At 38.8% G+C, this 27,694-nt stretch overlaps 1 protein-coding gene across 3 annotated transcripts in view; it reads right to left on the reverse strand.

Moving 5' to 3' along the window:
• Window positions 1-27,694, reverse strand: part of med12 (mediator complex subunit 12) — a 194,248-nt gene that overhangs the window by 121,936 nt on the left and 44,618 nt on the right. For all 3 annotated transcript variants that reach the window (XM_020530169.2, XM_048605066.1, XM_048605065.1), the window contains 7 exons: window positions 24,978-25,114; window positions 22,797-22,928; window positions 20,088-20,214; window positions 13,109-13,338; window positions 7,962-8,066; window positions 4,313-4,480; window positions 2,242-2,386 (listed from right to left, as the gene is read on the reverse strand). In XM_020530169.2, the coding sequence (XP_020385758.1) occupies window positions 2,242-2,386; window positions 4,313-4,480; window positions 7,962-8,066; window positions 13,109-13,338; window positions 20,088-20,214; window positions 22,797-22,928; window positions 24,978-25,114 (1,044 nt within the window). The remainder of the gene's footprint in view (window positions 1-2,241; window positions 2,387-4,312; window positions 4,481-7,961; window positions 8,067-13,108; window positions 13,339-20,087; window positions 20,215-22,796; window positions 22,929-24,977; window positions 25,115-27,694) is intronic.

The raw sequence follows: 27,694 nt of genomic DNA on the forward strand, positions 1-27,694 counted from the left end.
TGACAATTTATCAGACAATATTCAATGTCATGTAGCTGAAACAACCTTGGGGTTAACAGGACAAATGAGGGATGGTGGTGGTGGGGAGAGGGGGGCAATCTCTATTACATTAAATCACAGTTCCTCTAACAATGTCTATGCAGTAATCATTGCTGAGGAGTACAAGAACAGATGCGAATGTATGTCCTGATTACTGGAATAGCAATTAGTACTAATTTGTCCAACTTGAAACAAAGTAGGCCATGAGGGTCGGTCAAGGAATCCCAATGTTGTAAATAAATGCAGAATGTCCTTATCTATGTTCATTCATTTTTTAAACCATGCAATATATCCAAATTCCTGACTGAAAGAGAACTCCCTTTAGTGTGCCAGCTATGGGTCAGTTGGTAACACTTGCCCAAGTCAAAATGTTTTGGACCAAATCCTAATCCAGAGACTTGGGCATTTTGAGTTTGCTGCACTGTTAAAGGAGTCAACTTTAATACGAGATGTGAAACCAAATTTATCCTCTCAGGTTGATGTAAAAGATCCATTACATTATTTTGAAGAGCAGTTTAGTTCTCCTGATGCCCTTCCCAATAGTAAGCCTTCAATCAACGCTGTTAAACTAATTGTCTGGACTAATTAAAAGCAAAACATTGCAGATGCTGGAAATCTTGAAATAAAAACAGGAAAATGCTAGAGGAACTCAGTAGGTCTGACAGCATCTATGGAGAGAGAATCCGATTGACTTCGAGTCCACAACTTCAGAACTACATAGAACTCTGTTTCTATCATATTTGATGAGTTTCTCCAGCATATTCCGTTTTTAACTGTCTGGATTGTTTTGAGACCTTCAACAGCATTTCATTGGCTGAAAAGCACTTTGAGATACCCTTCAGTAATGAAAGACACCATATAAATTTAAATTATTAATCTTCTTATGCAGTGTTCAAGAACAGGATAGGGCAATTCTACACCACAAAAGAACATAACATACCTTTCTTCTGCACCTCCTCCAAAGGTATTAATCTGTCTGTCACAAGCATATACTACAATCCTGCCACTTTGCATCCTCAGAATTTGAGATTTAAAAGTAAGCATTAAATGATCAATCTGAGGATGGGATAAATCAAAATGGGCTTTCGAGTCAAAACTGAGTTACATCTTGTACCAGCTACTCCCAGCCAGTTTGCAGTAGTAGATGCTACTGATCTCTGGTCTTCTGGCTATACAGTTAGGACAGAAATCTGCTATGGGTTTTCTAATGATTCCTACAGGAAAGTGTATGTACATGCTGAAATTTAAGAAGGTAATGCAAATAATGCATGAAGACAGTGCAGTTGATATGTATATTAAGTTTTAAAAGAAGTTTGATGAACGACCATATATTGAGCTTGTTAGCATATCTAAGTGTATGAATGTGTCAGGACGGCTGAGTGGTCTAAGGCGGCAGGCTCAAGGAGTAAAGTCCTTCCGCAGAAAGCTGAGTGTTCTGGTCTCCAACTGGAGGCGTGGGTTTGAATCCCACTTCTGACACACTTGGAGCAGCACGGTGGCTCAGTGGTTAGCACTGCTGCCTCACAGCACCAGGGACCAGAGTCCAGAGTTCAATTCCACCCTCAGATGACTGTCTGCGTGGAGTTTGCACATTCTCCCCATGTCTGCATGGGTTTGCTCCAGGTGCTCCAGTTTCGTCCCACAGTCCAAAAATGTGCAGGCTAGGTGGATTGGCCATGCTAAATTGCCCAAAATGTTCAGGGATGTGTAGGTTAGGGGGATGGGTCTGGGTGGGATGCTCCGAGGGTCAGCGTGGACTTGTTGGGCTGAAGGGCCTGTTTCCACACCGTAGGGATTCTATGAAAAATGATTTCCCCATCTTAATGAACCATTGTAATCATCTATTGTCTTCAAACTCATAAGCTGTCTAGTTTTCCCCTTAAATGCATCTCAACTGTTCACTTTAGTTCTCCTTAAAATGCCCTGAAGAATAATGGCCACTTGAACTAAGTCACACTGAGCATCTGAAATCCATGGAAAAAAGGCCCTAGAGAGAGTCAGTGCCTTCAGGAGAATAACACAGCATTTGTATATGCTACATCATACAGAAGTATAAATACACAACTTGGAACAAATTATATCCAAGAAAAATGTGTTTACAAAAATTATTAGACCATGTTGGTCCACACTTATGCAGCATAATATGCTAAAGTTGCATATGACAAATGTATAATTGATCTAAGGGATTCAAACACTGCCTACCCGTTTCCGCAGTACTCTTCTTGTTCAAAACCTTCAGGATGTCTTTGGTTATTTTTTTAATTACGTGCCGAGCTTCGTCGCGTTGTTTCCCAACACCATACAGAACCACCAGACGCTGATTACATTCATGACTTGCTGATTCTTCCTGTTTTGATAAGCATCGGCAAGGTAGAAGAACGAGGAGGAAAAGAAGAATATGAGAACCAAACAGAAAATGTAGGCACATGAGCAAGCCTGTTGGGTTAACTACAGGTTCTCTTTTCTGATGACAAGAAGAACCATGATAAGGTTGCTTTTGTCCTATTTCAAAGGCATTGATATAGACCCAAGAGCAGGCAGGAAATAAGGGACTATGTGCAAGCAGATGGAATTAGTTTAGAAAGGCATTATGGTCATCACAGACATGTCCTGTTCCTGTGCCATGCTGTTCTTTTGTTTATATTCTATAGGAAATGTGTTGAAACAGTAATTTAAGTGCCAAAAATACATGATGGGTTAGTCAGCATCCTAAAGCAAAAATTTGTTATTATATCAGAAGTTCTCGAGGAATCTATTTGAAATATTAACCTGTTTTTTCTTTCAGGTACTGACAGAACTGCTCGTTTCCCATATTTATATACTGGATTTTCAACAGTCAAGCCTTCTATACAAGATTATTAGTTTGCAACTAGATTTTCTATGATGCAACTTAGGGTTTCAATGAGAAATTAGTGCTGCAAAGACAGCATTACCATGTTATTGTTTTCTGTTCTGAAGTTGCAAAGATGTTAAATATTTTTTTAAAACAAATTAAAAAATTGGAGAATTCACAAACAATTATTTATTAAATTTCACTTCATTTGTTTATCAGTATTGAGGAATGGTTCACTTTTATTTCAGATGCAGACACACGCTCCTAGATTTAGTATAGCATAGATTATAAAAAGAACAAAGCTTGCCCCTCTGTCCTAACACTCCACATCAGTTCCAAACCAGAAAAGTACTTCACATTGCACTGAAATAACATTTTTCTTATTTCATCCCGGTAGTGGTCATTTTCTCAATGGACTATACAATGAACTACACTGGTATTGTACAGATTTTGTTTTATAAAGGAGCCTAACAAAGGAGCAGAGGGAGGTTTACCACGAGAATTTAAATTCAAATGCTGGAGATGAAAGGCCATTGATAAAAATGATCCATTACCTAAAGATCATCAAAAAAAAACTATAAATGGTTTAACTATAATATTGACATTTACTTGGCACCAATACAATTTAAATTATTTACAGAGTATTTACTTGCATTAATGTACACTGATCAGTGAGATCGTAATGTCCGCCATGCTTAATCTCTCAATTAATTTTTAGGGCAATTGTTCTTGTAATGAAGTACCGAGATGTGACTATGATTTTGCATTTGCCACCAAGCCCATACAAATGAGATGCCCTCAAAATGACAGCGCAAACTCCAACAGAGTCAGCAATAGAGTCTGAGATCATGGAAGGATGCTGGCATATGAGGAGAGATTGACTAGGTTGGGATTGTTCTTGCTAGAGTTCAAGCAATGAGGGGGGGTCTCAGAGACTTATTAAATTCTAACAGGACTGGACAAGGTAGATGCAGGGAGGATGCGCCCGATGGTGGGTGTGTCCAGAACAAGGAGTCACAGTATGAGGATTCGGGGTAGATGATTTAAGACGGAGATGAGGAGACATTTCTTCACCCAAAAACAGTGGTGAGCCTGTGGAATTCATTACCACTGGAAGTAGTTGATGCCAAAACATTGAATGTATTCAAGAGACGACTAGATATAGCACTTGGAACAAATGGGATTAAAGGTCATGGGGAGAAAGCAGGATTAGACTATTGAGTTGGACGATCAACCGTGATTAGGAAGAATGGCTGAGCAGGCTCAAAGGGCCGAATGGCTTCCTCCTGCTCCTATCTTCTAAGTTTCTATAACAATTAGAATCCTGACATTGGATGTTTGAGCTCATTATGTTTTTCAAAAGATAACTAAGAGCTTAAATACATTGAACAAAAACACTTCATCCTGCCATTGCCTCAACCACCCAACCTCGTGCCTTACCTGAGGAATAGGAAAGTGTGTGGCATACTGTATATGCCTTGATTGGTCATACGGTGATGGAAATGCTACTTCATTTATTTTCTGTAACAGCTTCATGTCCTTTTCTGAAGCAGGTTTTTCTGGGGACGGACTAGTTTTCGATTCACAGTGCATTGAAGGAGAAAACATCTATAAAAGCCGGGGGGGGGATAAAATCAATTCACATGAAAAGCTGACATTTAATCATCAGTTGTAGCATTCAGTCAAAGCTTTCTACAATTGTATTTTACTAGATTCTATTGTCAACCAACCCCAGCTTCCGTGCCCACTTTTCTGAAAACCAGTCATGATTCATTCTTTTAATTACTGTCCAATGAACCTTGCACATCTGTGCATGAAATTATGCTCCAACCTGACGCATCCATGGTCAAACAGGCTGAGATGAATTGTTTAGATTCATACTTTAAAAAAAAGCACATGCAGTCTGGCCACCGTGGAACTGTAGCCAGAATAGATTTGGTATCTTCAAAAAGGTGATTAGGGAAGGAGGTCAAAATGGATGGAAAATAACATTAACAGAAAAAAAGGCTGATCAAATAATCGTGAACAAGGCTTTTTAATCAAGCAGGCTTTCCATTAAGCTCCCATGTCCTGGCTACTTACTATAAAAACAATGAAAATAACAACCATGGCACAACTGGTAGCATCAAAAACTTCAAAACAATCACAACTTTTATATAGTAACCAGGCTTCACAAATCTACCAGAGTGTCAAACCTCACTACCGTTAACTGTCACAATCCATTCGTGGTAGTTTTTTTTGGAAATAACTCACTTTTTTCCTTCATTTACAATTTATATTTCATTATAAATTGTGATCTGCAGGTGGCGTATCTGAACCAGCGATGGATATAAACCACATTCCAGTGATCATGAAAGTACCAAACATCAGCTATAAACTTTTCATGTTCAAGCATGGGCAGGAGCATCTTCACAAAGCACTCATTTCTGAGTTCATAAAGTGTAAAGAAGATAAATCAAATGATTTAAGTACAAAATAATTTTGCGAAAAGCCACAATAAAGTTATGCTCCATATTTTGGTAATCCAACTAACAGAACTATGGCCAGACTTCACAGAAAAAGACTTACTGCATTTCACTTGTAAGACATTTTCACAAATACTTGACAGATGCTATATCGTCCTCCAAATGAGAATGGTTAGAGAATGGGTTGAATGAACATGTGCCAAAGTGAATGAATAAAGCAGGACGCAAGTAAAAGCTGTGTCCCAAGATTATCTGAATCAGTATATTGGGAAATCTTCCATGTTGAACAACACCAATTGGAAGAAGCAATGAGGGTAGCAAGAATACAAAATGTACTCAGAGAGGGAATTCCAATGACCATCATCAACACCACTCAGTAACACCACTATTTGAGTTCAGAATGACATAACTGTCAAACCGGGCCTATGACAGATAGGGAGAGAACCAACAAGAGCGAAAAAAAATTGATCTCTTCTTCACCAATCTACCTGTTGCAGATGCATTAATTATTGCCATGAGTGGACAGTGTACAGTCCTTGTGGAGATGCTGCCCTATCATTGTGTTGGGAGTTCAACCCCTTCCCCTAGATCTTATTAAATGAAGTTGAATAGATCTCATAGCTCAAAACAGGTCATTCATGAAGAATTGTGCAGCAATAGTAGCAGAATTGCATTCAACCACGATGTTCAACTTTATGGCCCAGTAAATTGCTTACTCTGCCATTACCATCATCAAGCAATAAACCCAGATCAATAAGTAGTACAGAACAACACATCAGGAACAAGACTAGGCATAACTAAAAAATGAGATTCCAACCTGATTAAAAACAGTGGAATTGTGAGATATACATGATAAAAAATAGAAATAATAACCAATGTGCTTTCAAAAAAAAAACAGCTGAAGTCACTGGATACTGCAAAATGACAATATCCTAGCACTGATTACTGAAACCAAGTGCTCCAGAACAAGCTGCACACATGGTGAAGTTACTCCAGTATAGCAATAGCATCATGTGTGGCATCAAGTATACAAAGTGGAAAATTGTCCAGCTCTGCCTGGTCCACAAAATGCAGGTCAAATCCAATCGGGCCAATTACTCCCCTATCAGTCCAATCTCAATCACATATTAATAACTTGGATAGATGCAAATATGGTAGGAATGCAAGTTGGAAAAAAGAGCAAAGGCCACAATCTCATGAAATGTGATCTTACTGAATGGAAGAACAGCTTTGTTAAGCTGAATGTGGCTTACTCCTCCTCCTTTTTCTTTCAATTAAAAGTAATGGAACATGTTGTCAAGTGTTATCAAGTGGCACTTCTGCAACAATAACCTGCTTACAGATGCTCAGTTTATGTTCCGCCAAAGCTAATCAGCTCCTGACCTCAGTACAGCCTTGGTCCAAATGTTAAAAGAGCTAAGTTTCAGAAATAAGAGGAGTGACTCCCCTTGGGTTCAAGGCAGCATTTGAGAGAGTCTGGAATCAAGGAGGCCCAGCAAAACTGGAGACAAAGAGAATCAAGGGATAAACATTTTGACTGATTGGAGTCATACCTAGCATACAGGGAGACAACTGCGATTGCTGGAGATCCATCATCTCAGCCCCAGGACATTCTTACAAGAATTCATCAGGGAACTCAGCTGTTTCATCAATGACCCATCGTACAGTCATAAGCGGGATGTTTGGTGATAATGGCGTAGTACTCAGTACCATTCGCAACTTGTCAGAAACTGAATCAGTCTGTTTTAGACATGAATACATTCAGTTTGTATTGATAATGGCAAGTAACGTTCATGCCACATAAATACCATTGCACACAAGTGCCAGGCAATGTCCAACAAGACAGATATCACCATTGTTGAATTCCCTCAAAAATAGCATTCTTGGGTTATATTTGACCATAACTTAACTGGACTACCTATCCAAATACTGTGACAACATGAGCTGGTCAAAGAATGGCAATTTTGTAAACAGTAACTCACCTCCTAATTCTCAGAGTCCATCCACCATCTCATGGTACTAAACAGGCATGTGATGGAAGAGTCTTGAATTAGGGGAGATTACTGCAGCTCCAAAAACATTCAAGGAGGTTGACACTACCAGAGACAAAACAGCTCTCTTGATTAGCACCTCCTCCACTACCTTAAACATAGAATCTCTGAACCACTGACACACCGTGGTAGCTGCACTTCACGAGTCGCCGCACTGCATCTTAAGGCTTCTTCGACAGCCCCTTCCCAAACCCCTGACCTCTTTCACCAGGGCAGCAGCTAGATGAGAACAGTACCAGTTACAAGCTTCTCTCCAAGTCACACACCACGCTAACTCGGAATTACATTATTATTCCTTTACTGTCACCAGGTTAAAACCCTACAATTCCCTCCCTACTGGCACTGTTGGTACACCAGCACCACATGAATTGCAACAGTTCAAGAAGGTGGCTCACCATCAACTTACGATAAAAGTTAGGAAAGAGGATCAAATGCTGGCTGTCAGCAACACCTGTATCGCATGAAAAAGGATGATTTAAAAACAGAAAACAGTAGCAGCCCTCCCAACTCCAAATATCCAAATCAAGGAACAGAGACAGGGACAATAATACTTAGAATCAGCAATTAACTTACAGAAAAATCAGAACTAAATTCACTTTTAAAGTCATTCTTTTCCACATCTTCAAAAATAGCACTAGAGTTTGGATCTATGTCCATGCTTTCTGATAAGCCAGGATCCTGCAAGAAAACAAACATAAATCCAAAGTTAGAATTGACTGGGATCGCAAGCATTTTTGTCCATATTAATCATAGCAGAACATCTTTTGGTATGGCAGAAAATGTATTATATCTGGTACCGTGTTTAATGGTTAATTCATAACCTCAACAGCAAAGAATTGAGAGCAGTCAAGTTAAGCCCACACAATGTCTATGAGATTGCCACTTAAAAGTTTCCTTGGAAATATGCAAGAGGTAAACATAGTATGAAACAGAGTGGAGAAAGAACAAACCAGATTGCTCTTGGAAGCTGCTTTCATAACAGCAATGCCAGAGGCTTGTCAGTAAATATGCAACAACTTGACAAATTGTTTCCAATCAAAACAAAATTTAGCACCAAATTTGAATCATATGCAGGAAGGGAAAAAGAAAATTCAAAAGCAATTTCATGATTTTAGCAATGTTTAAAATAAAATTTAATAGTTTGCAAAGATCGATACTCAATCATCACCAGAAATGGACATTCAACATGCTATACCTGGCAGTACAATAAGCTATCCAAATTTATCAGTCAGCACTGAGGGCAAAGAAGAAAACACAACAATACACAATAATAGAGCATCCAACTACTCTTTCCTATTTAACAAGGTTTGGGGAAGGAGAAGGTATAGAAAGAGAGACTTGAAAGTATAGCATCTTAGAATAATCGCTCAAAATATCTTAGGTATTACATGCACTTTTAATGTGAAATACAGTGATGGTCCTTACAAGCCAAATGTGGTAGGCATTTTGCATGTAGCAAGATTCCATAAAAAGCAACAATTGACTTTTGTTTTCATGATATTGGCTAAGGGAAAATTGCCAGTTATGCCAACAGAACACTATAAACTTTTAAAAACAATGCTTTGGAATCTGCAATATTCACCTTAATCACCTGACAACATACATGGCTACAATTTAGTATAACATCTATCAAGCAGCTCATTTCACAATTTAGCATTCCCTTAAGTTTTTACCGACATATCCAGGTTTTAGATTAACTCTAAACTTACAACTCAGGAACGCTGCAACCAAACCAAGCTTGGACAGCAAGAAGGTAAGAGGGAAAACAACTGATATATATAGCCATGATTCCAGCTAATGGCACTACTGGACAAGTCAGATTCCAGCACAAAACATGGCTCGATGACCATAAGTTTTATTTTTTGTTTTGTTTATTGTGGAGGTCAGTCATTGTTGTAGCTGCCCCTGGCTGAATATGACAAAATGGTTATTAGGGGTTTTATTTTTAACTGACGCAGACAATCAAAGGAAATTTTAGCTAATGTAGCATTTCATATAGCTCAAATCATGGCTTTCACAGACAGCCAACAAAACACCTCCAAGTCTTACACTCTGACAAGAGAGCTCAGATGGAAACCATCTGATTTGAGATTTCCGATTTTTATATGAAATAGAAAGGGAAAGCCTAACTTACCTGAGACGAGACCTTTTAAATAATTATAATTACGTATTAGAGTAGACACATATTTGTCCAATAATAGAAGCTTAAACTTATTAGGTATTAGGAAATTAAATTTCTGAAAGCAATTAGCCTTTGACACAGAGACTAGTTTTGATAAACACCCTTGAAGAGACTTTTTTCTCCATCAGCAAAAAGATTGGAACAACAAAAAGGTATAAACATGATAACCTTGTAAGAGTACCAAGAGACAAACGACGCAGCCGGGGGTGGGGGGTGAGGGGGGGCGGGTGGTGAATTTGGAACAGAGTCACTATGACCTCGAGAGAATAAACAATTGCTGCTTGCAGCTCGGATAAGAAGGATGTTGTTCCTGAAATTGTTAGCTTAGTCACAGAATCATTGTATTAGCTTTAACTATGTATAACTTTATAAGCAACTTTATATTAGAGCTGATGTTATATATATTATAACAATTGGTAGAAATTAACATAGTTTTTAATCTTCTGTACTAAAACCAGCACGGGATAGGACTTGCATGATCAAATATGAGACGTGACTAGTAATAAGTATACAATGCAGCTGCAAATGTCTAGGAAGGGACATAACAATTGGTATTGGAATGCAATCAAGGATCGTAACAGCCCAAGGATAGGTGATAGGGGGTCTGGCAAATATCACAAGGTGATGGGAGAACCTAAGGTAGAGCATGAAGTTGTCCATCATTGATCCTGTATTCACAGGATTGGATGTGTAGGTCAGAGGAGATGTGGAAGCACTGATGTTAATGTTGCAGGTAACCACTGTAACATGGTATGTATAAATATCCTGGACTTCACTGGGAAAGGTAGAATGTCACTGACCTCCGATCTGAGCTGTATTTAAGAGGGCAACTGGGCCCTACATGAAAGCCAGATTCAGAGTGGTCTCTGGCCCCTCCCAGACTTGTGGTAAACAAGGTCCAAATAAAGATAAGGGATAATAGGAACTGCAGATGCTGGAGAATCCGAGACAACAAGGTGCAGGGCTGGATGAACACAGCAGGCCAAGCAGCATCATAGGAGCAGAAAGGCTGACGTTTCGGGCCTAGACCCTTCATCAGAAAAGGGGGAGGGGAAGGGGGTTCTGAAATAAATAGGGAGAGTGTGGGAGGCGGATAGAAGATGGATAGAGGAGAGGATAGGTGGAGAGGAAACAAACAGGTCAAAGAGGCGGGGATGGGGCCAGTAAAGGTGAGGTGAGTGTAGGTGGGGAGTTAGGGAGGGGATAGGTCAGTCCAGGGAGGACGGACAGGTCAAGGGGGCGGGATGAGGTTAGGAGGTAGGAGATGGGGGTGCAGCTTGAGGTGGGAGGAGGGGATAGGTGGGAGGAAGAACAGGTTAGGGAGGGGAGATTTTGAAGCTTGTGAAATCCACATTGATACCATTGGGCTGCAGGGTTCCCAAGCGGAATATGAGTTGCTGTTCCTGCAACCTTCGGGTGGCATCGTTGTGGCACTGCAGGAGGCCCAGGATGAACATGTCGTCTGAGGAATGGGAGGGGGAGTTGAAATGGTTCGCGACTGGGAGGTGCAGTTGTTTATTGCAAACAGAGCGTAGGTGTTCACAAGCTTCAAAATCTCCCCTCCCCCTACCGCATCCCAAAACCAGCCCAGCTCGTCCCCGCCTCCCTAACCTATTCTTCCTCCCACCTATCCCCTCCTCCCACCTCAAGCCGCACCTCCATCTCCTACCGACTAACCTCATCCTGCCCCCTTGACCTGTCCGTCCTCCCTGGACTGACCTATCCCCTCCCTAACTCCCCACCTACACTCACCTTTACTGGCCCCATCCCCGCCTCTTCGACCTGTTTGTTTCCTCTCCACCTATCCTCTCCTCTATCCATCTTCTATCCGCCTCCCACTCTCTCCCTATTTATTTCAGAACTCCCTTCCCCTCCCCCTTTTCTGATGAAGGGTCTAGGCCCGAAACGTCAGCCTTTCTGCTCCTATGATGCTGCTTGGCCTGCTGTGTTCATCCAGCTCTACACCTTGTTATCTCTTGTTAATAATAAATCTGAGTTTGTAGGTTTTTTTTGTTGATAAAAGGGATAAGGGGCAGAGTATGCATTGAGAGTGAGCTTGCATGCCTAGACCCTTCTTCAGAAATGGGGGAGGGAAAGGAGGTTCTGAAATAAATAGGGAGGGGGGGAGGCGGATAGAAGATGGATAGAGGAGAGGAAACAAACAGGTCGAAGAGGCGGGGATGGGGCCAGTAAAGGTGAGTGTAGGTGGGGAGTTAGGGAGGGGATAGGTCAGTCCAGGGAGGACAGACAGGACAAGGGGGCGGGATGAGGTTAGGAGGTAGGAGACGGGGGTGGGGCTTGAGGTGGGAGGAGGGGATAAGTGGGAGGAAGGACAGGTTAGGGAGGCGGGGACAAGCTGGGCTGGTTTTGGGATGCGGTAGGGGGAGGGGAGATTTTGAAGCTTGTGAAGTTCCTACTATCTCTGAAACAACTGTATTATTAACAAGTTATCTAGCAGCAAATTGTCATTTTGGAGAAGAGAACTCCTAATCTCTATCTGCTTTTGTCTGGAGAAAATTGTTTTCCGAAATCACTGCTAGAAAATCTCTCCGATATTTAAACTACATTCCCAAGTCCTGGACTCAACCTGTAAAAATAATTTTCCTCTATTTACCGTACCTGTTCCATTTGATAGTTTGAAAACATTGATAAAATCACCCATAACCTACTACATTCCAGAGTACACCCAATTTTATGTAATTTCTCCTTATAAAACTGAAATTATTAAATCTATGCTGTCCTCCCTTAAACAAACAACATTAAATTACAAGAACACTTGACGTTGATAAACTAAAGGCACAGTGGGTACTCAGCTGGGACTTTTGATAATTTGTACATGAAGTCAGGTGCTTTCCTAGATCAAACATTTTAAGGCAAATATTTAACTTTGAACTCGATTCGACTCATTTTGTTTCTGGCCTGAATTTTGATATTTTAAAATATTTATTAGCCATGAAAACTTTCAGAAGTTCTTTATTATGTGTTTCAGAGGTCAGCATCCAACGTTACTTTCTTCAACCTGCGGCTTATCACACAAGAAAATCAAGCACCAAACATCAGTCTAAAGCGGACAAGAAGGAAATGAATATTGGCAGAGCTCTAGAACATGGATAGGTTGATCAAATAAGAAATAAACCAAGAAAAGACATCAGAACCCAGGTATACAAGATATGCTACCAAATTTTTAAAATATCAAAGACAGAACACTTTGTACTCTGGAAAAAAGATCAGTCAAGAAAGTCCCTTCCATTCTCCACTTCCAATGGCACTTGTAAATTTAATACTTCAATCTGACAGTGAAACAATAAATCAGGTCAGAGACCAGTCAGTCTTTTATTGGTCTCCCCAAGGATAGTTGTATCCAACATGGAGCTGCATACAATAGCCACCAGATTTTCTCGCTAAACAGACAACATCACTTACATGATGCCATGTCCAGCGCCTAAGACTGTGCCTGAAAGGATTGCTAAAGTTAGAGGATAGAGGAAATTATATTTCAAAACATCTACCCCAGCACTGTCCCCGATTTTCTCCATACCTCCAGCTTTACACTGCTATTTCCTTCATGTTCCTTCCGGTCCTGTTCTTCTGCTGCATCGTCAACAGGCGATCGTGGTCTGGGCACATTTTGCTCCGAGGACAAATCTCCTCTGGATATCAGTGTGCACATGTAGACATTGTGAGAGAAAACATCATGGCGGATCAGCTCACAGAACAGGAGTACCAAGTTGGCAAATTCAGCCTTTTCACTTTCACTACCAGGATCAGCTAGAAGACAATTAAGGGGTAGTTAAGGACAACAAATGAAATGTTAATCTGTATTCTAATGATTGATGTACAAATGACATTCTATGGATTATATACAGCTTCCGAGTACTAACATTGCACAGAGTAGACTGCCTGCCAGATTGGGTTGCTGGTTTTTCAGTAACCTGTGGGTTGTCTGTGTGTCTGAAGTAAGTAATTACTTGTAAATATTTCTGTAATGATAGTGATTACTTTTTAAAAGAAAAGTTTTAGAGTATAGCTTCAGATTGAATGGGTTTGTGCACACTGCTAATGGACTTTTTTTGTTTCTCAGATTATTTACCTTGCTCAGTTGCCAAACAATGGGGTTTCAATGTTTAATAGAAACTTATGGAACTTGCTTTTTTCAAGCTTAAGGGAAACACCCATTGCTTAAAGAGGAAAACTTCTGGTTCAATTTTACTTTAAGTTTTGGGTAGTCCTATGAAATTCTTGGAATAAATGTGACAAGTGAAGGGAAGGTTGTAATAAACTAGACTGCCTTGGATTAAAAAGTTAGTGTTAGTTCTAGACTAGAAGTGTTGGCATTAAACCCTGAAAGGTTACTTAAAGCCGAGTACAATAAAGCTCAGGTATGAATTTGTGTCAGGAAGAAACGATCATTTGCAGTTATAGTCTAAAAGTTGAAATCACAAGCAACCTACGTCTACAGAGGTGCTGCATACAGGGATTCTTGAGAGAGTACTGTACAAGTACAGTTTCAGAAACTATCCTGGGGTGGGTTTTGAGTTACCATACCAAAGCTGGTTTGTTTTCTACTTTTCAATTTACGACTCATGGGGTTTTACTATGTGTGCTTAAAAATCTTTGAATCCTCAAATGTGTATTTATAAATAGATAGATTGGCTTATTCTATTTCATCTTCATTTCTTTTTGTAATAAACTTCAGTTTTATTCTTAAAGCAATAAGCTGCAGCAATGCATGCTTATGTTTCAGCAAGAGACCAAATGCTAAAACCAAAATAAATCAAAATATGATCTACCAAGCTAGGTTTCTGTCTAGGATCTGACTTGTCCAATAAGAACACCAGCTAGGACCATAACAATGAACTAAAGGGAAAATGAAAATGCGAGCGTATGACCAAAGGGCTCTTAGGCCATAGGATGCTTCATATCAAGGGCTTGTGCTGGTAAAAACAAGATTATTTATAAGGGAATCGGATAAGTATTTCAAAAGGTGGAATATAAAAGGACCTGGTTGCCGAGTAGGTTATTGTAGGAACACAACTCCAACCAAATGGCTTCTCTCCTCTGTTATATTTCCAACATTCAACAAGAACTGTCCTTCATTAAATAAACCCAGGACTTAGTTTAAAAATGTTGATCCAGAGATGACTAAGATGTGTCTTGCACGAAATGTCACAAACATCAAACCTATGGCAATAAGAGAATTTATTTCAATGCAAGAGACCTGACAGGTAAGGCAGATGAACTCAGGGCATGGATGGGAACATGGGACTGGGATATCATAGCCAATATAGAAACATGTCTGAGGGACTGACAGGACTGGCAGCTCAATGTTTGAGGATACAGATGCCATAGGAAGGACAGAAAAGGAGGCAAAAGAAAAGAAGAGATGGGGGGGGGGGGGGGGTGGCATTTTTAATTAGGGAAAACATCAATGCAATACTTAGAGAAGATATTCTTGGGGAATCGCCCAGTGAAGCAATATGGGTGGAACTGAGAAACAAGAAGGGCATGATTACTTTGAAGGAATTGTACTTTAGGCCCCCCAGTAGTCAGCGGGAAATTAAGAAGCAAATATATAGGGATATCGCAGATGGCTGTAAAAATAACAAGGTTACATTGGTAGGGGATTTTGACCTCGATCAAGTCACCTCTCATCCTTCTTCGCTCCAATGAAAAAAGCCCCAGCTCCCTCAATCTTCCCTCCAGTCCAGGCAGCATCCTGGTAAATCTCCTCTGCACCTTCTCTAAAGCTTCCACATCTTTCCTATAATGAGGCGACCAGAACTGAACACAATACTCCAAGTGTGGTCTCACCAGGGTTTTCTAGAGTTGCAGCATAACCTCGCGGCTCTTAAACTTAATTCCGCTGCCAATGAAAGCCACCACACCATACGCCTTCTTTACAACCCTATCAACTTGGGTAGCAACTTTGAGGGATATATGGACGTGGACCCCAAGATCTCTCTGTTCCTCCACACTGCCGGAGAATCCTGCCATCAACCCTGTATTCTCATTCAAATTCGGCCTTCCAAAATGAATCACTTCACACTTTACTGGGCTGAATTCCATCTGCCACTTCTTTGCCCAGCTCTGTATCTTGTCAATGACCCTTTGCGATCTACAACAGCCCTCCACGCTGTCCACAACTCCACAAACCTCGTGTCATTGGCAAACTTACTAACCCACCCTTCCACTTCCTCATCCAAGTCATTTATAAAGATCACAAAAAGCAGAGGTCCCAGAACAGATTGCTGCGGAACCCCACTGGTCACTGAGCTCCAGGCTGAATACTTTCCATCTACTACCACCCTCTTGGTCTTCTATTGGACAACCAGTTTTGTATCCAGACAGCCAAATTTCCCTGAATCCCATGCCTCCTTACTTTCTGAGCAGTTTGGCAAATTGCCACAGTGCATCTGGCAGATGTTACACACTGCAGCCACAAAGTGCTGGTGATGGAGAGGATAAATATTTAAAGTAGTGAACAGAGTGACAAATGAGTGGGCTACATTTTCCTAGATGTTGAGTTCCTTAAGTGTTTTTGAAGCTGAACATATTCAGGCATGTGGAGAGTTTTTAAATCACACTCTTGAGTTGTGCCTTATTGGTGGCAGACAGGCCTAGGGGAGTTCAGTGGCGAGTTGGTCATTATGGAATTCCTAGTCTCTGACCTGCTTAGAAACTACTATAGATATTTGGGTGGCTGGTCCAGTTAGATTTCTGGTTCATGACAACTTAAGACATTGATGTTACAGGATTCAGCAATGATGATGCTATTAAATATTTAAGTCAGGCAACTAGATTAGATCATCTTGTATTGGAGATAGCACTCATGTGGGGTAAATATTGCTTGCCACTTATCAGCTCAAGTCTGAATGCTTACACGGTCGTCATCGATGTGAGCAAAACTGATTTATCTGAGGAACTGCGAATGGAATTGAACATTGTATTTATATTAAACATGTTAGATGACGATTACACAGAGGTTCTTGTTCCAAAGTTTTCACTGTCCTACAGAATGTAAGTGCAAGTCTGTGTCCAAAGTGATCGGAAGAGAAATGGAGTAAAAAGTGCCAACAACAGGGAAACCTGACTACACGTTGTTCATTGCAAGTGGAGTCTAGCTGCAATGACATGGTGAATACCAACAGGTTATAGAATTTTTACCAAACATATATAGCAGGGGAAAATCCACTATGACCAGTCACGTACTGATAACAACGAACATACAAGTAAGGAGCAGGAGTAGGCCATTTGGCCTTTTAGCCTGTCCTGCCTTTTCTCCCTTTATTGAATGGAGGAGTTACAGTCACTATTGTCTAATCCGTGGAATTTTGGTCAATTAGACAAAATACATCAACTATCTCACTACTGACTTCTGTTAAAACGAGAGGACAAATTCCATCAGAATGCAGGCATTTATCAACCCACAGCTTTGCTGGTGATTGTAATTCCTCTCTTCCATTTCCTGATTTAGTGAGGTATTACTTGTATCAAAATGAAGACTGATGGAAATTTCATCTGCCATATCATTATTTCCCATTATTAATTCTCCCAACTTTCTTTTGCTAGGACCAGCACTCTGTCAATGCTTTAATTTTTAAATTATGTACAGAAATTCTTCCTGATTTTATATTTCAAGCCAGCTTCCTCTTATACTGAATTTTTCTCTCCTTATTGATCATTTAGTCATTGTTTCTGTTCTTCATATGCCATCCAACCTTCAATTGGGCCCGTCTTTACAGGATCATATGCTTTTTTTTTGATCCAAAAATATCTTTTATTTTTTTTAAGTTAACCACAGATAGTAGGTTTCCCCTCCTTAGAATTTCTGTCTCTGCTAAAAAGTATATTTTTTGTGTATTCTGAAATATCCCCTTAAACATCCATCACTGCATCTATTGATCTATCCTGAAATTTAAATTTGCCAGTTCATCTTAGCTAGCCCTGTTTTCATGCCCTCATATTAAACTTAAGTAAGGACAATTACATCAGTCTTAGACTCACCTCTCCTTCAAACTGAACATAAAATTCAATCATATTATGATCATTACTACTTAGAGGTGCCTCTACTGTGAGATTATTAATGAATCACAACTCATTACACAGTTCTTGTTCCAGTACAACTCGCTCTCTGGTTGGATTCAGAACGCATTGTTCTAAGAAACTCTCTCGAAAATATTCTATGAAGTCAACTTGACTACCTTCTACCATCTGATCTTTCCCACCGGTATATGGATTAAAATTCCTCATGATTATTCCGTATCTTTCTGTCAAGCTCCTATTTTGTTTCCTCTGTACTCCACCTTACCATGTGGGTTAGTTAGAAGGCCTTTACACTAATCTCACAAATGACTTATTACCCTTATCAATTTTCATCTGTACCCAAACTAGATTTACATCCTCGTTTCCTGAATTTAGGTTATCCCTTTGGTAGTCGCACAATACCATCAGTTACGAAAGATGTCGCCAGCAATGCTATTTGATATTGACCCAATGTCAGTAATTTACAAATTAATACAAATGAAAGGTATGGCTTGAAACATGACCTTTGTTAATTCCCCTGCTGAGCATTTTTTTTTCTCAATTTACTTCAAATACTGAACTACAAAAATCAACAAATGTTTATGAGATAAACAGTTGCATAAGTCACAGAGGTCAGATCATGACATGGTCAGGAATCACACGACGGCTGATTACAGTCCAACAGGTTTATTTGAAAACACAAGCTTTCGGAATCTTACTCCTTCTTCAGGTGTTAGTGACAGAGGTAGTATCAGACACAGAATTTGTAGGTAAAAGATCAAAGGGTCACACCATTGATGGGGATGTACTACACAACCCCAAGATACTGTTAAATCTTCAATCAGTTAGAAGGTTTTAATTGATTAATATGTATATGTAAATCTCTGAATTCCTTTCAAGTCCCAGTCCTGTGAGAACTAAAGGTTTTATCAGTGTAAAGAAGAGATGACATTTTTGGTCAGACAATGCATGTTAGGTGTGAGGTCTTGTTTAGAATCAGTTTGTATTTTGGTTTGGCGTCAGACCGGTTTTATTTCTACAGTAGCTTATAAAATGCCACATTGAGTGACTGTCTATAAATTGTGTGCACAGGTAACATGCATTGTCTGACCTAAAACGTTACCTCTTCTTTTCACTGATAAAACCTTTAGTTCTCACAGGACAGGGACTCAAAAGGAATTTGGTATATACATATGCATATTAATCAATTAAAACCTTCTAACTGAAGATTTAACAACATCTTGGGTTTGTTTAGTACATCCTTAACAATGGTGTGACCCTTTGATCTTATACTTATAAATTCGTTGTCTGATACCTCTCTCTCTAACAACTGAAGGAGTAAGGCTCCGAAAGCTTGTGTTCTCAAATAAACCTGTGGGACTATAACCTGGTGTCATGTGATTTCTGACCTTGTCCACGCCAGTACAACACCAGCACCTCCACATCACAGATCATGATATGACATTTAAATCTTAAACTGCCCCTGAGGAAACAAATCATGGCAGAGGCATTATTATCAGCAACTTTTCTTTTAAAAAGAAGAATTAGCCAATCTGAGCTTCATTGACCACATGAATTAACATAATACCTTGTGTGTCAGACATGATTTGTTCTGTTGACGTCTGTACAAAAGATTGAACAGTCATCAGATGACCCAATAGACCATTTACTAATCCTTATTTGTTCATGATTTCTCACATTGCACTAGATCAGCAGTAAAGTATTCCTGTCTCTTGTTAACATGCCACTTCTGTAATTCTGTTATTCTTACAGAATTTACATAGAGACAAAAGTTTGAGTTTGAGACTTACAGTTAATGTTAGAGCATGAAATTTGAGATAATATTTTCAGATACTGTTGCATCATCCAATATGACATAGTTGCTTGCTTTAACAGAACTTACGAAAAGTATATTAAAACTTTAGTATGAATTCGAGATACATTCAAACCAACTGCACAAATTAAATGTTAAAGATGCATAATCTTGTTTTACAAGAAGATATTCAGTAATAGATTCCTGCAGTAATCCCAGTCTGCCTGATCCATTGAGTGAAGATCTTATTATTTCGATCAGACATTGCTGCTTCCAGTTGCACCTGTACTCCAGAAAATTTGCATAGAAAGGTAAAGCAATTGGGTCCAAGGATAATCATGTGCAGCATCTAATGGTTTAACCTTGCCACTAGCCTAGGTCGAACCTTCAAACAAATGTCCAAGCACACACAGCTGCATGTGAGATCAAAATTTTACTGCTGAGCATGAACTTCAGTTTATTCATTCTGGCTCCTGACAGCCACCACTGTAGAAAACGGTTATCAGCATTTCGACACCAACTATACAAGTAAGCTAGGGGAAATAAATCCTACCAAAATGCAAACCAAATTACAGCATATGATCTCACCGTGATGAAAATTATAGATTCCAGATTTCCAACAGCAATTTTGTTGGCCTGACACAGCACTGCATCACTGTAAAATTTCCTGCAACACACTTACTCAGCATTGGAGCTTGGGTATCCAGGAATTGAAGTAATACATCTTGGAAAACAGGAATGCTGGCACTGGTGAGAGATCCAGATGAGACAGACCCCTTCTCATCTACCACTTCAGATTCACCACATCTCTAAAATAAAGAATACAACAGGACATAAAATTACTTGATTTACAAACCTTAGTGTAAAGAAAGGTAAAAATCAAACTCATGTTAATTCACAGTACATTTTCATGATGCCACCACTTAATGACACATCAACTTTTGTTTTTCAGACAGCACACATTTTGTTTTCTCTCAAGATTTTTGAGAACATGTGGAACTTCACTTACCCTTCAAAAGAACTTGAAAATGATGTTGGTTAATTATTCAGCTCAAGTTTGGAACTTAATCTCAGGTTAAGAAAGAAACAGAAAATTCTAAATATATAAAGAACCAATAAATCCTTGGGAGGCTTCAAAGCATTTTGAAACTAATTACAGAACAGTTACAACACAGGAAGAGGCTACTAAGCCCATCATATCTATCCTGATTCTCCAAAGGAGCAAGTTACCTACAGCCATTTCCAGTCTTCTACCCGTATCCCTGCACATTTTGTTTCCAGATAACAATGCAATTCCCTCTTAAGGCCTCAATTGATCCTGCTACCATATATTGAAGCAACATATTCCAGATCCTAACCAATTGCTATGTAAAAGTTTTTTTTTCCTCATGTCTCCATTGCTGCCTTTTGCCAATTATCTTAAACTTGGGGCCTCTTATCCCAATCCATCCACCACTGGGAAAATCGTTCTAATCTACTCTGTACAGACCAGTCATGATCTTGTAAATAGCTAACAAATCTCCTAGCAACACTCCCACCTCCAAGGAAAATAATCAAAATGTCTCCAAATTATCCACATAACTGAACTTCCTCGTCCCAGCAATCACTTGCATGAATCTTCTCTGCACTCTATAATGCCTTCTCATACTTCGCAAAGTTTAGCGCCCGGAAATGAGTGTAATGCTCCAGTTGAGGCTGAGGCAGTGTTCTATACAAGTTTAGAATAACTTCCTTGCTTTTGTACACTACGCCCATTATTAACAAAGCCCTGTACAGCCTACTCTTTATTATCAATTCTCTCAACCAGCCCTGCCACCTTCAATGACATACATACTTGTATAAACCATAAGTATAAATAATATATTTATAATATCTAAATTTACAATTATATCAAATATCTATACATAAACGTGCAAATATGTAAAATACATTCACACACACAACCAGTTTCACTGCTCTTACACTTCTTTGGCAATTTACTTTATATTCTCTCTATGTGATCTCTGTCAAGATATATCACTATAATAATCAGCATTAAGTTTCATCTGCCACTTTTCTGGCCATCCCAACAACCTATTTTTCCTTTTTGAAGTTCTACAATATCCTTTTCTTCACAATTATTCAAGCATTGCATCAAGTGCAAATTTTGAAATTATACCAAGGTCTAATTCATTAATAAGGTTCAAGGGGATAAAGGGCACAAACAACAGCTTCTAAAGAACTCCAGTGCAACTATTTCTCTCAAACAAAAACATTCATGAATTTCTCACTCAATCAATTTCATATCCACGTTGCTCCTGTCTTTTTTATTCAGTTACAACAATGCTCACAAGTCAATTTTGTGGGACTGTATTAAATGCCTTTCGGAAGTCTACCGCATCAGCAACATTACTGTAATCAACCTTCTGTTACCTCAAAATGTTCCAGCTAGGTTAGCATTCCAAGTTAGCTTTCCATAATTGGCCTGCATTCACCAAAGCATTAATTTTATCTCAAATTAGGGTTTCTAGAAGATTCTCCATCATGGAGGTTAATTTGAGTAACCTGTGTAATTATGTCCTTCTCTGAATAAGGGTGTTATATTTGCAATTTTCCAAACCTCTGGCATCACCCTGGGACGAGGGGAGACTAAAATTTTGGCCAGTGCCTCTTCAATTTCCACATTCACTTCCCTCAAATGCGTCACACTTGGTGGTGCCTTACCAGATTTAAGCCCAGATAGTCTATCAAAAACCTCATCAATTTTAAACCCTTCGATGTTCGAATTACCTCCTCTTCCACCGTGACCTGCACATCATCGTCTTTCTTGGTAAAGAGGGACGCAAGGTATTCATTTACAGTTTACATGCATAAATCTATTTTATTGATCCTTCATCAGTCCCTGTCCTCTGTTTACCACTTTCACTATTTCTACGACAATATGAGACTTTAGGATTCCCTCTTATGATTGCTGCCCATCTATTTTCATATTTGATTTTTCTTATTTGCTTTATTACTTCTCCTCTAAAACTTATATATCCAGTCTGGTTTTTAGTTGTATTATCCTTCTGACAATGGTATTAAGCACACAATTTCTTGCTCATCTTTAAATCCATCTCTTTCATCACCTGGAGAGGTTGGCATTAAATTGGCCTATCATGTCCTTGAATTATACCTCAGCTGTGCTAATATGATCTGCTCTTTTAAAGCAGTTCATCATTCAGTTACTGTGTTGCACATGTGGCCCAAATCCATTCTTATCCTACTGGGATCTAGTTAACTATTTCTACTACGAATTTTTTCTTGCTCTACTCCACAGCCAACCTAAATCTTGAGATTCAACAATCCTAACCCTTAAACATTCCATGACTGAAATTTTATCTACTTGGCTCAGTAACTAAAAGTATCTTACCTCGGCTTCAATTTCAGCTTGCCTCTTCTCCAGCAGCTTTGCCACCACCATGGCTCGGTGCCTGCCTGAACGCTTGTAGCTCACTGCCCATTCACACAGCAATGTCATAACTGCATCATCATCTGGTAATATCTGGACAGGGGAAAAGAATAAATTCAGCGTAAACTGGACAACTAATTGCTTGGAAGCACAAAAGTATGATCTGATTTCTCTTCACCAACTTGGAAAACAAAAAAATGTAGCAAAATCACAAATATGAATTTAATGAATTAGAAGCAACAGCACATGTGCAAGGCCACATTGTCTGAAATGTGCAAATAGTTTTAAAATTTAAAATAAATGCTAGAAAACTTTGTTTGATTATTACATGAGTAAATGCATAAGATTACGCTGTGTCATACCACATCATAAATTTCAAAGTTCAATCCAAAATCACAGCAGAAATATAAGGACCTGTCTGGGCAGCACTGGGATGCACGGTGGTCTACAAATACACTGGCACCAAGTGTATATGTACATAATGGATTAGGTATACAAGTAAAATACAGAAGCACTCTCCATTGGTTAGTATAGTCTGCTAATCATGACACTGCATACAGAGAATCTTGGCAAGTATTTGTACCTTCAAAAGGAGGAATCAACATTCCAATTCAATCTTGTGATCAGAATTCCTCTCAAGTCCGTAAAGGGAATGATACACAGCTTAATTAGAGGTACCAGGTAATACAAGTCAAATAGTTAGTAAACGTTAACAAACAAAACATCCACAAATCAAGACAGATGAGCTCAGCAGTGATTTGTGAAAGAAGAGCCACAAGTTCAATATTATGTCAACATCAACTTTCAACATAGCAGTGAGCATTGTCAAAAGACATCACAAGATCATGAAAACAAAATCACATTTTTTGTGGAAATGGAACAATATCTAGTGACCACATCATCACAGAAAGATATCTGATCTCAAATAGAATTGCATTTGAATAGTACAATAAAACAGGACCTAAAGATTTTTCAAAGCAAACCAAAAATGCATTGAAAGTATCAAACCATAAACATTTACATCAGCTGTGAATTTTCAACCTCTTCAAAATGAATGCCTAAATATTTTCTATTTTGAGCAACCAGTATCAACATTAAAATATTCACAGGTTAGCTACGGCTGGGTTGATAACAAAGTAAAGTTTACTCTTCTCTGCCTCAATAATCAGAGGCCTGAATGTGAAAACACACTTCTACTGTTCTGTTGTACCACATAGTGAAATTGCCAACACAATTCTATCTTTTTTCTGAATGAAGGCCAATATATCAGAGGAGTAGAAGAATTTGAAGATATCACAAACACTGGAAATCTAAGAGAGAAAGAAAATTGACAAATCTGTCAGCATCTGAATTTTTTTTTTTAAAATGAATACAGCAGGTATAAACCCGTTACTCAGAAGAGGATTATTTGTCCTGCTGGTCCATGCCCATTTAGAACTTCATATGGAACACCAAAATTAATTTCAGGCGAGTTGTTACAACATGAAGCAGTACGTGAGACTTTCATTTCGTCAAACTCTGGGCTAAATTCCAATCTAGATCACCATGATGAAGGGGAGTATCTAATCTGATATTAATAGAATAACAAGCTTCTACAGTTGCTTTGTCTTCAAATTTTTGTGAATAAATCACAGAACCACAGAATGGTTACAGCAAAGAGAGAAATCATCGGGTACTGTGTGCTGACTCTCTGCAGAAGTAACTTAACTCATCCCACTTTTCTCAGTTTTAAATGAAACTGTTCATTAATAACTAGTAAAACCACCACAGTGACAAAGGTGAACAATAAAACTTCAATATGTGGCGCATTTGACATGTTAACTGTTAATTTTTAAAATAATTCCATTTTGAATCTCTTCTGGGTAAGGGTAAAGGGTAGACAAATCAGCCAGCTTTCCAACTATCCACTGACACCTATCAAAACATGCTTACAATCATTGTTCCCCTCAAGGTCCAATAATTCATATCTAATTCTGTGCATGAAAAACGGTCACATGGGACGGGAATGACTGCTGGAAATGGTGAATTTCGATCCAAAAAAGGAAATACCATCTTCAAAAGAAAATCATTTAAAAACCAGGTTACAATGTTTCCTAAATGCAACAACGCATCAAATACTTTTAGAAAATTCATGAAACTCACCTCATGGCCATCTTTATTCTGCCCTGATCCAAATATCCTGTTGTACAATGAATCCAACGAGTTATTAAAATCTGATTTTTCAAAACTGTGGCTGTCAAGCACCTCCAGTGTATGCAATACGCGACCAATAGTAAAACCTGCACAAATGGGATCAGAGCCATGAGACTTAAAAACTTATTATTTTCTACAAAAATGAAACAATATTTCACGTGCTTAATTTACGTCAAGTATAATCAAAGCAGATTTTTTTTGGCTTTACAGCCACTATTGTTCAGTCACATTGTACTATATGAAATGAAGCACTGGAAAAAAATCATTTTTGATCAGGCTACCTACTTGTTACTCCACATCCACGGCAATGTTGGTAGTTCTTAAATGTCCTATGAAATTATCAAGAAAGCCATCAATGTATCAAAACTCATCACAATGTCTAAAAATAGGATCTTAAAAAGGTGGACCACCTAACACTGACCTAGGCACCAGAAATCACAAGGACAAGTTCCATGTCGACACTGGAAAGTGTTCCTTATTAACATCTGGGTGCTTGAACCAAAATGGTAAAAGGCACCCCTCGGAGCAGTGTTTCCTCCATCAGAGATAGTAAGAACTGCCGATGCTGGAGTCAGAGATAACACAGTGTGGAGCTGAAGGAGGACAGCAGGCTAGGCAGCATCAGAGGAGCAGGAAAGTTGACATTTTGGGTCGGGACCCTTCTTCAGAAATCAGATACTGAAAGAATGTTTCTGCTCATGATGGAATCTGGAACTAGAGAACATTATGGATTTATTACTTTAAAACAAATGAGGAACAATTTCTTGAAGGTCATTAATGTTTAGATACTTTCAGTTTTGGAGGATGGATCGTTAGAACTGCTAAGCAGAGATAGATATTTTTGATTGACAAAGGAAGGATTATGTGGAACAGTCAGAAAAGTGGAGTTAAGATCACAATCTGATCTGATTGAATGGCAGAGCAGGACCTAACAGGCCCACTCCTACTCCTGATCTTTAAGTGCAGTACTGTGTACAGTTTTTCTGAATTCTGTACTGATTTATTTGCAAGACTATTTAATAATATCCTGTAATATTTTTGCTGGTAGTTATTCTGAAACAAATGTATGCTTCTGCAGAAGGTGAGAGTATCTTGTCCAATGTAAATCTCTCAGCCAATATCTGAAAAACAGACCAACTGGTTAACTGTCTCATTACCGGTTGAAGAAATTTTGCTCTGTGCAATAACTGTCCTGTTTCCCAAAATTATAATGGTGACTGCCTCCATAATTAATACAAAGTGAAGTATGTTAACACATCCTGTGAATGTAAATGGTGCTATGGAAATATAAGTTCATTTCTTTGTAATAGCCATCTCAAATTTAGTAGCAAAATTATGGAAATATAACCATTTAGTGGAGGAGAGAAAATTAAATGGAGCATACTTAAGATGTTTAAAATTCTTGGGGGGAGCTTCTCTTGAATAATGAAGGTGTAATTGATTTGTTTATAAGACTAGAAAACATTAGTACATCCATTTAGTGCTTTGGTGGTGACTTGTGCTGATCAGACAGTAGATATTTCATAGCAAATGGCTCACCTCCTGATTCCCTTAAGCATCTCCATCGTTTGCAAGGAACAAACAGGAGTGTGATGGAATACCTGCTATCTGCCTGGATGAGCGTAGTTTCAACAGCACTCAAGAAGTTTGGTCATATACAAAGCTGTCTCTTTAAGTACCTGCTATGCTTGCTGTGTCTATCTGTATGATGCATTGCAATCACTGACCTAGACTTCTTTGGTAACATCCAATCTGTCAGTTCCTAGAAGTGATAGCAGCATAAGTATCATCTTGAAGTTATCAAATGAACTTAAAAAGTGTATATCTTTTCCTTCATCGCTGACTAAAATGCTGGAATCTCCTGCCCAAGGCACAAGGTTTGATGATAAAAAACACACCCAGTACATTGACTACAGTGAATTGCAATGAAAACTCACTATCACTTACTCAGGACAAATAGTGAGGATAATAACAACTAGTTTTGCCACATTTTTTCTCCATTCTGAAAATGATTAGCTGGAAATGGAGATTTCTCTATTGAGGTACTCTCTCCATTACAATAGAGAATATGAAAGCTCCCCATCTTGTAGAAGATGCTTCCAGCAATAGCAATCTTGAATCTAGGCTGAGTTGAAATGGCTTAATTTGATTGTTAGTATGTTTTCTTCCTATGAATCAGTGCTGATTTAGTTTTGAGTTCTCTCCTTGTCACTGAGATTGTGATGGATGCAGTACTTTGTCCAAAAATGAGAATTGCCTCACTTTAGAGTAGGCTTTCTTTTTACATTCTTTAGAAACACGAAAACAAGTTTATCTTTTCTACAGTCACTTGTGTACTGCTTGTTAAATTTTGTTCTTGCCATCTGTTTGAAATATAATATTAGCTCTCCACTTAATTTTGATGAAACATGCTCATAATTATCTAAACTATTATTGTGATTTTGCGATGACCCAAGTTCTGTTCTCAGCAAAGAAAATGCACAGATGTTATATAATCTTGGTGTTATGTGGTTTTTCAGTTCCAGAATCTCTCCCTTTCAACTTGACAGATGTGCAAGTACTTTTATTCTTCCACATTTTTCCAATGTTTCATTTTCAATCCTGTTTATCTTCTTTGAATACAATTCTTTCTCTATATCCATGCTCCTCCCAATTCTTTAACAACC

The sequence above is a fragment of the Rhincodon typus genome, chromosome 14 (genome assembly GCF_021869965.1).
Source record: "Rhincodon typus isolate 14 chromosome 14, sRhiTyp1.1, whole genome shotgun sequence".
NCBI classification, from domain to species: Eukaryota; Metazoa; Chordata; class Chondrichthyes; order Orectolobiformes; family Rhincodontidae; genus Rhincodon; species Rhincodon typus.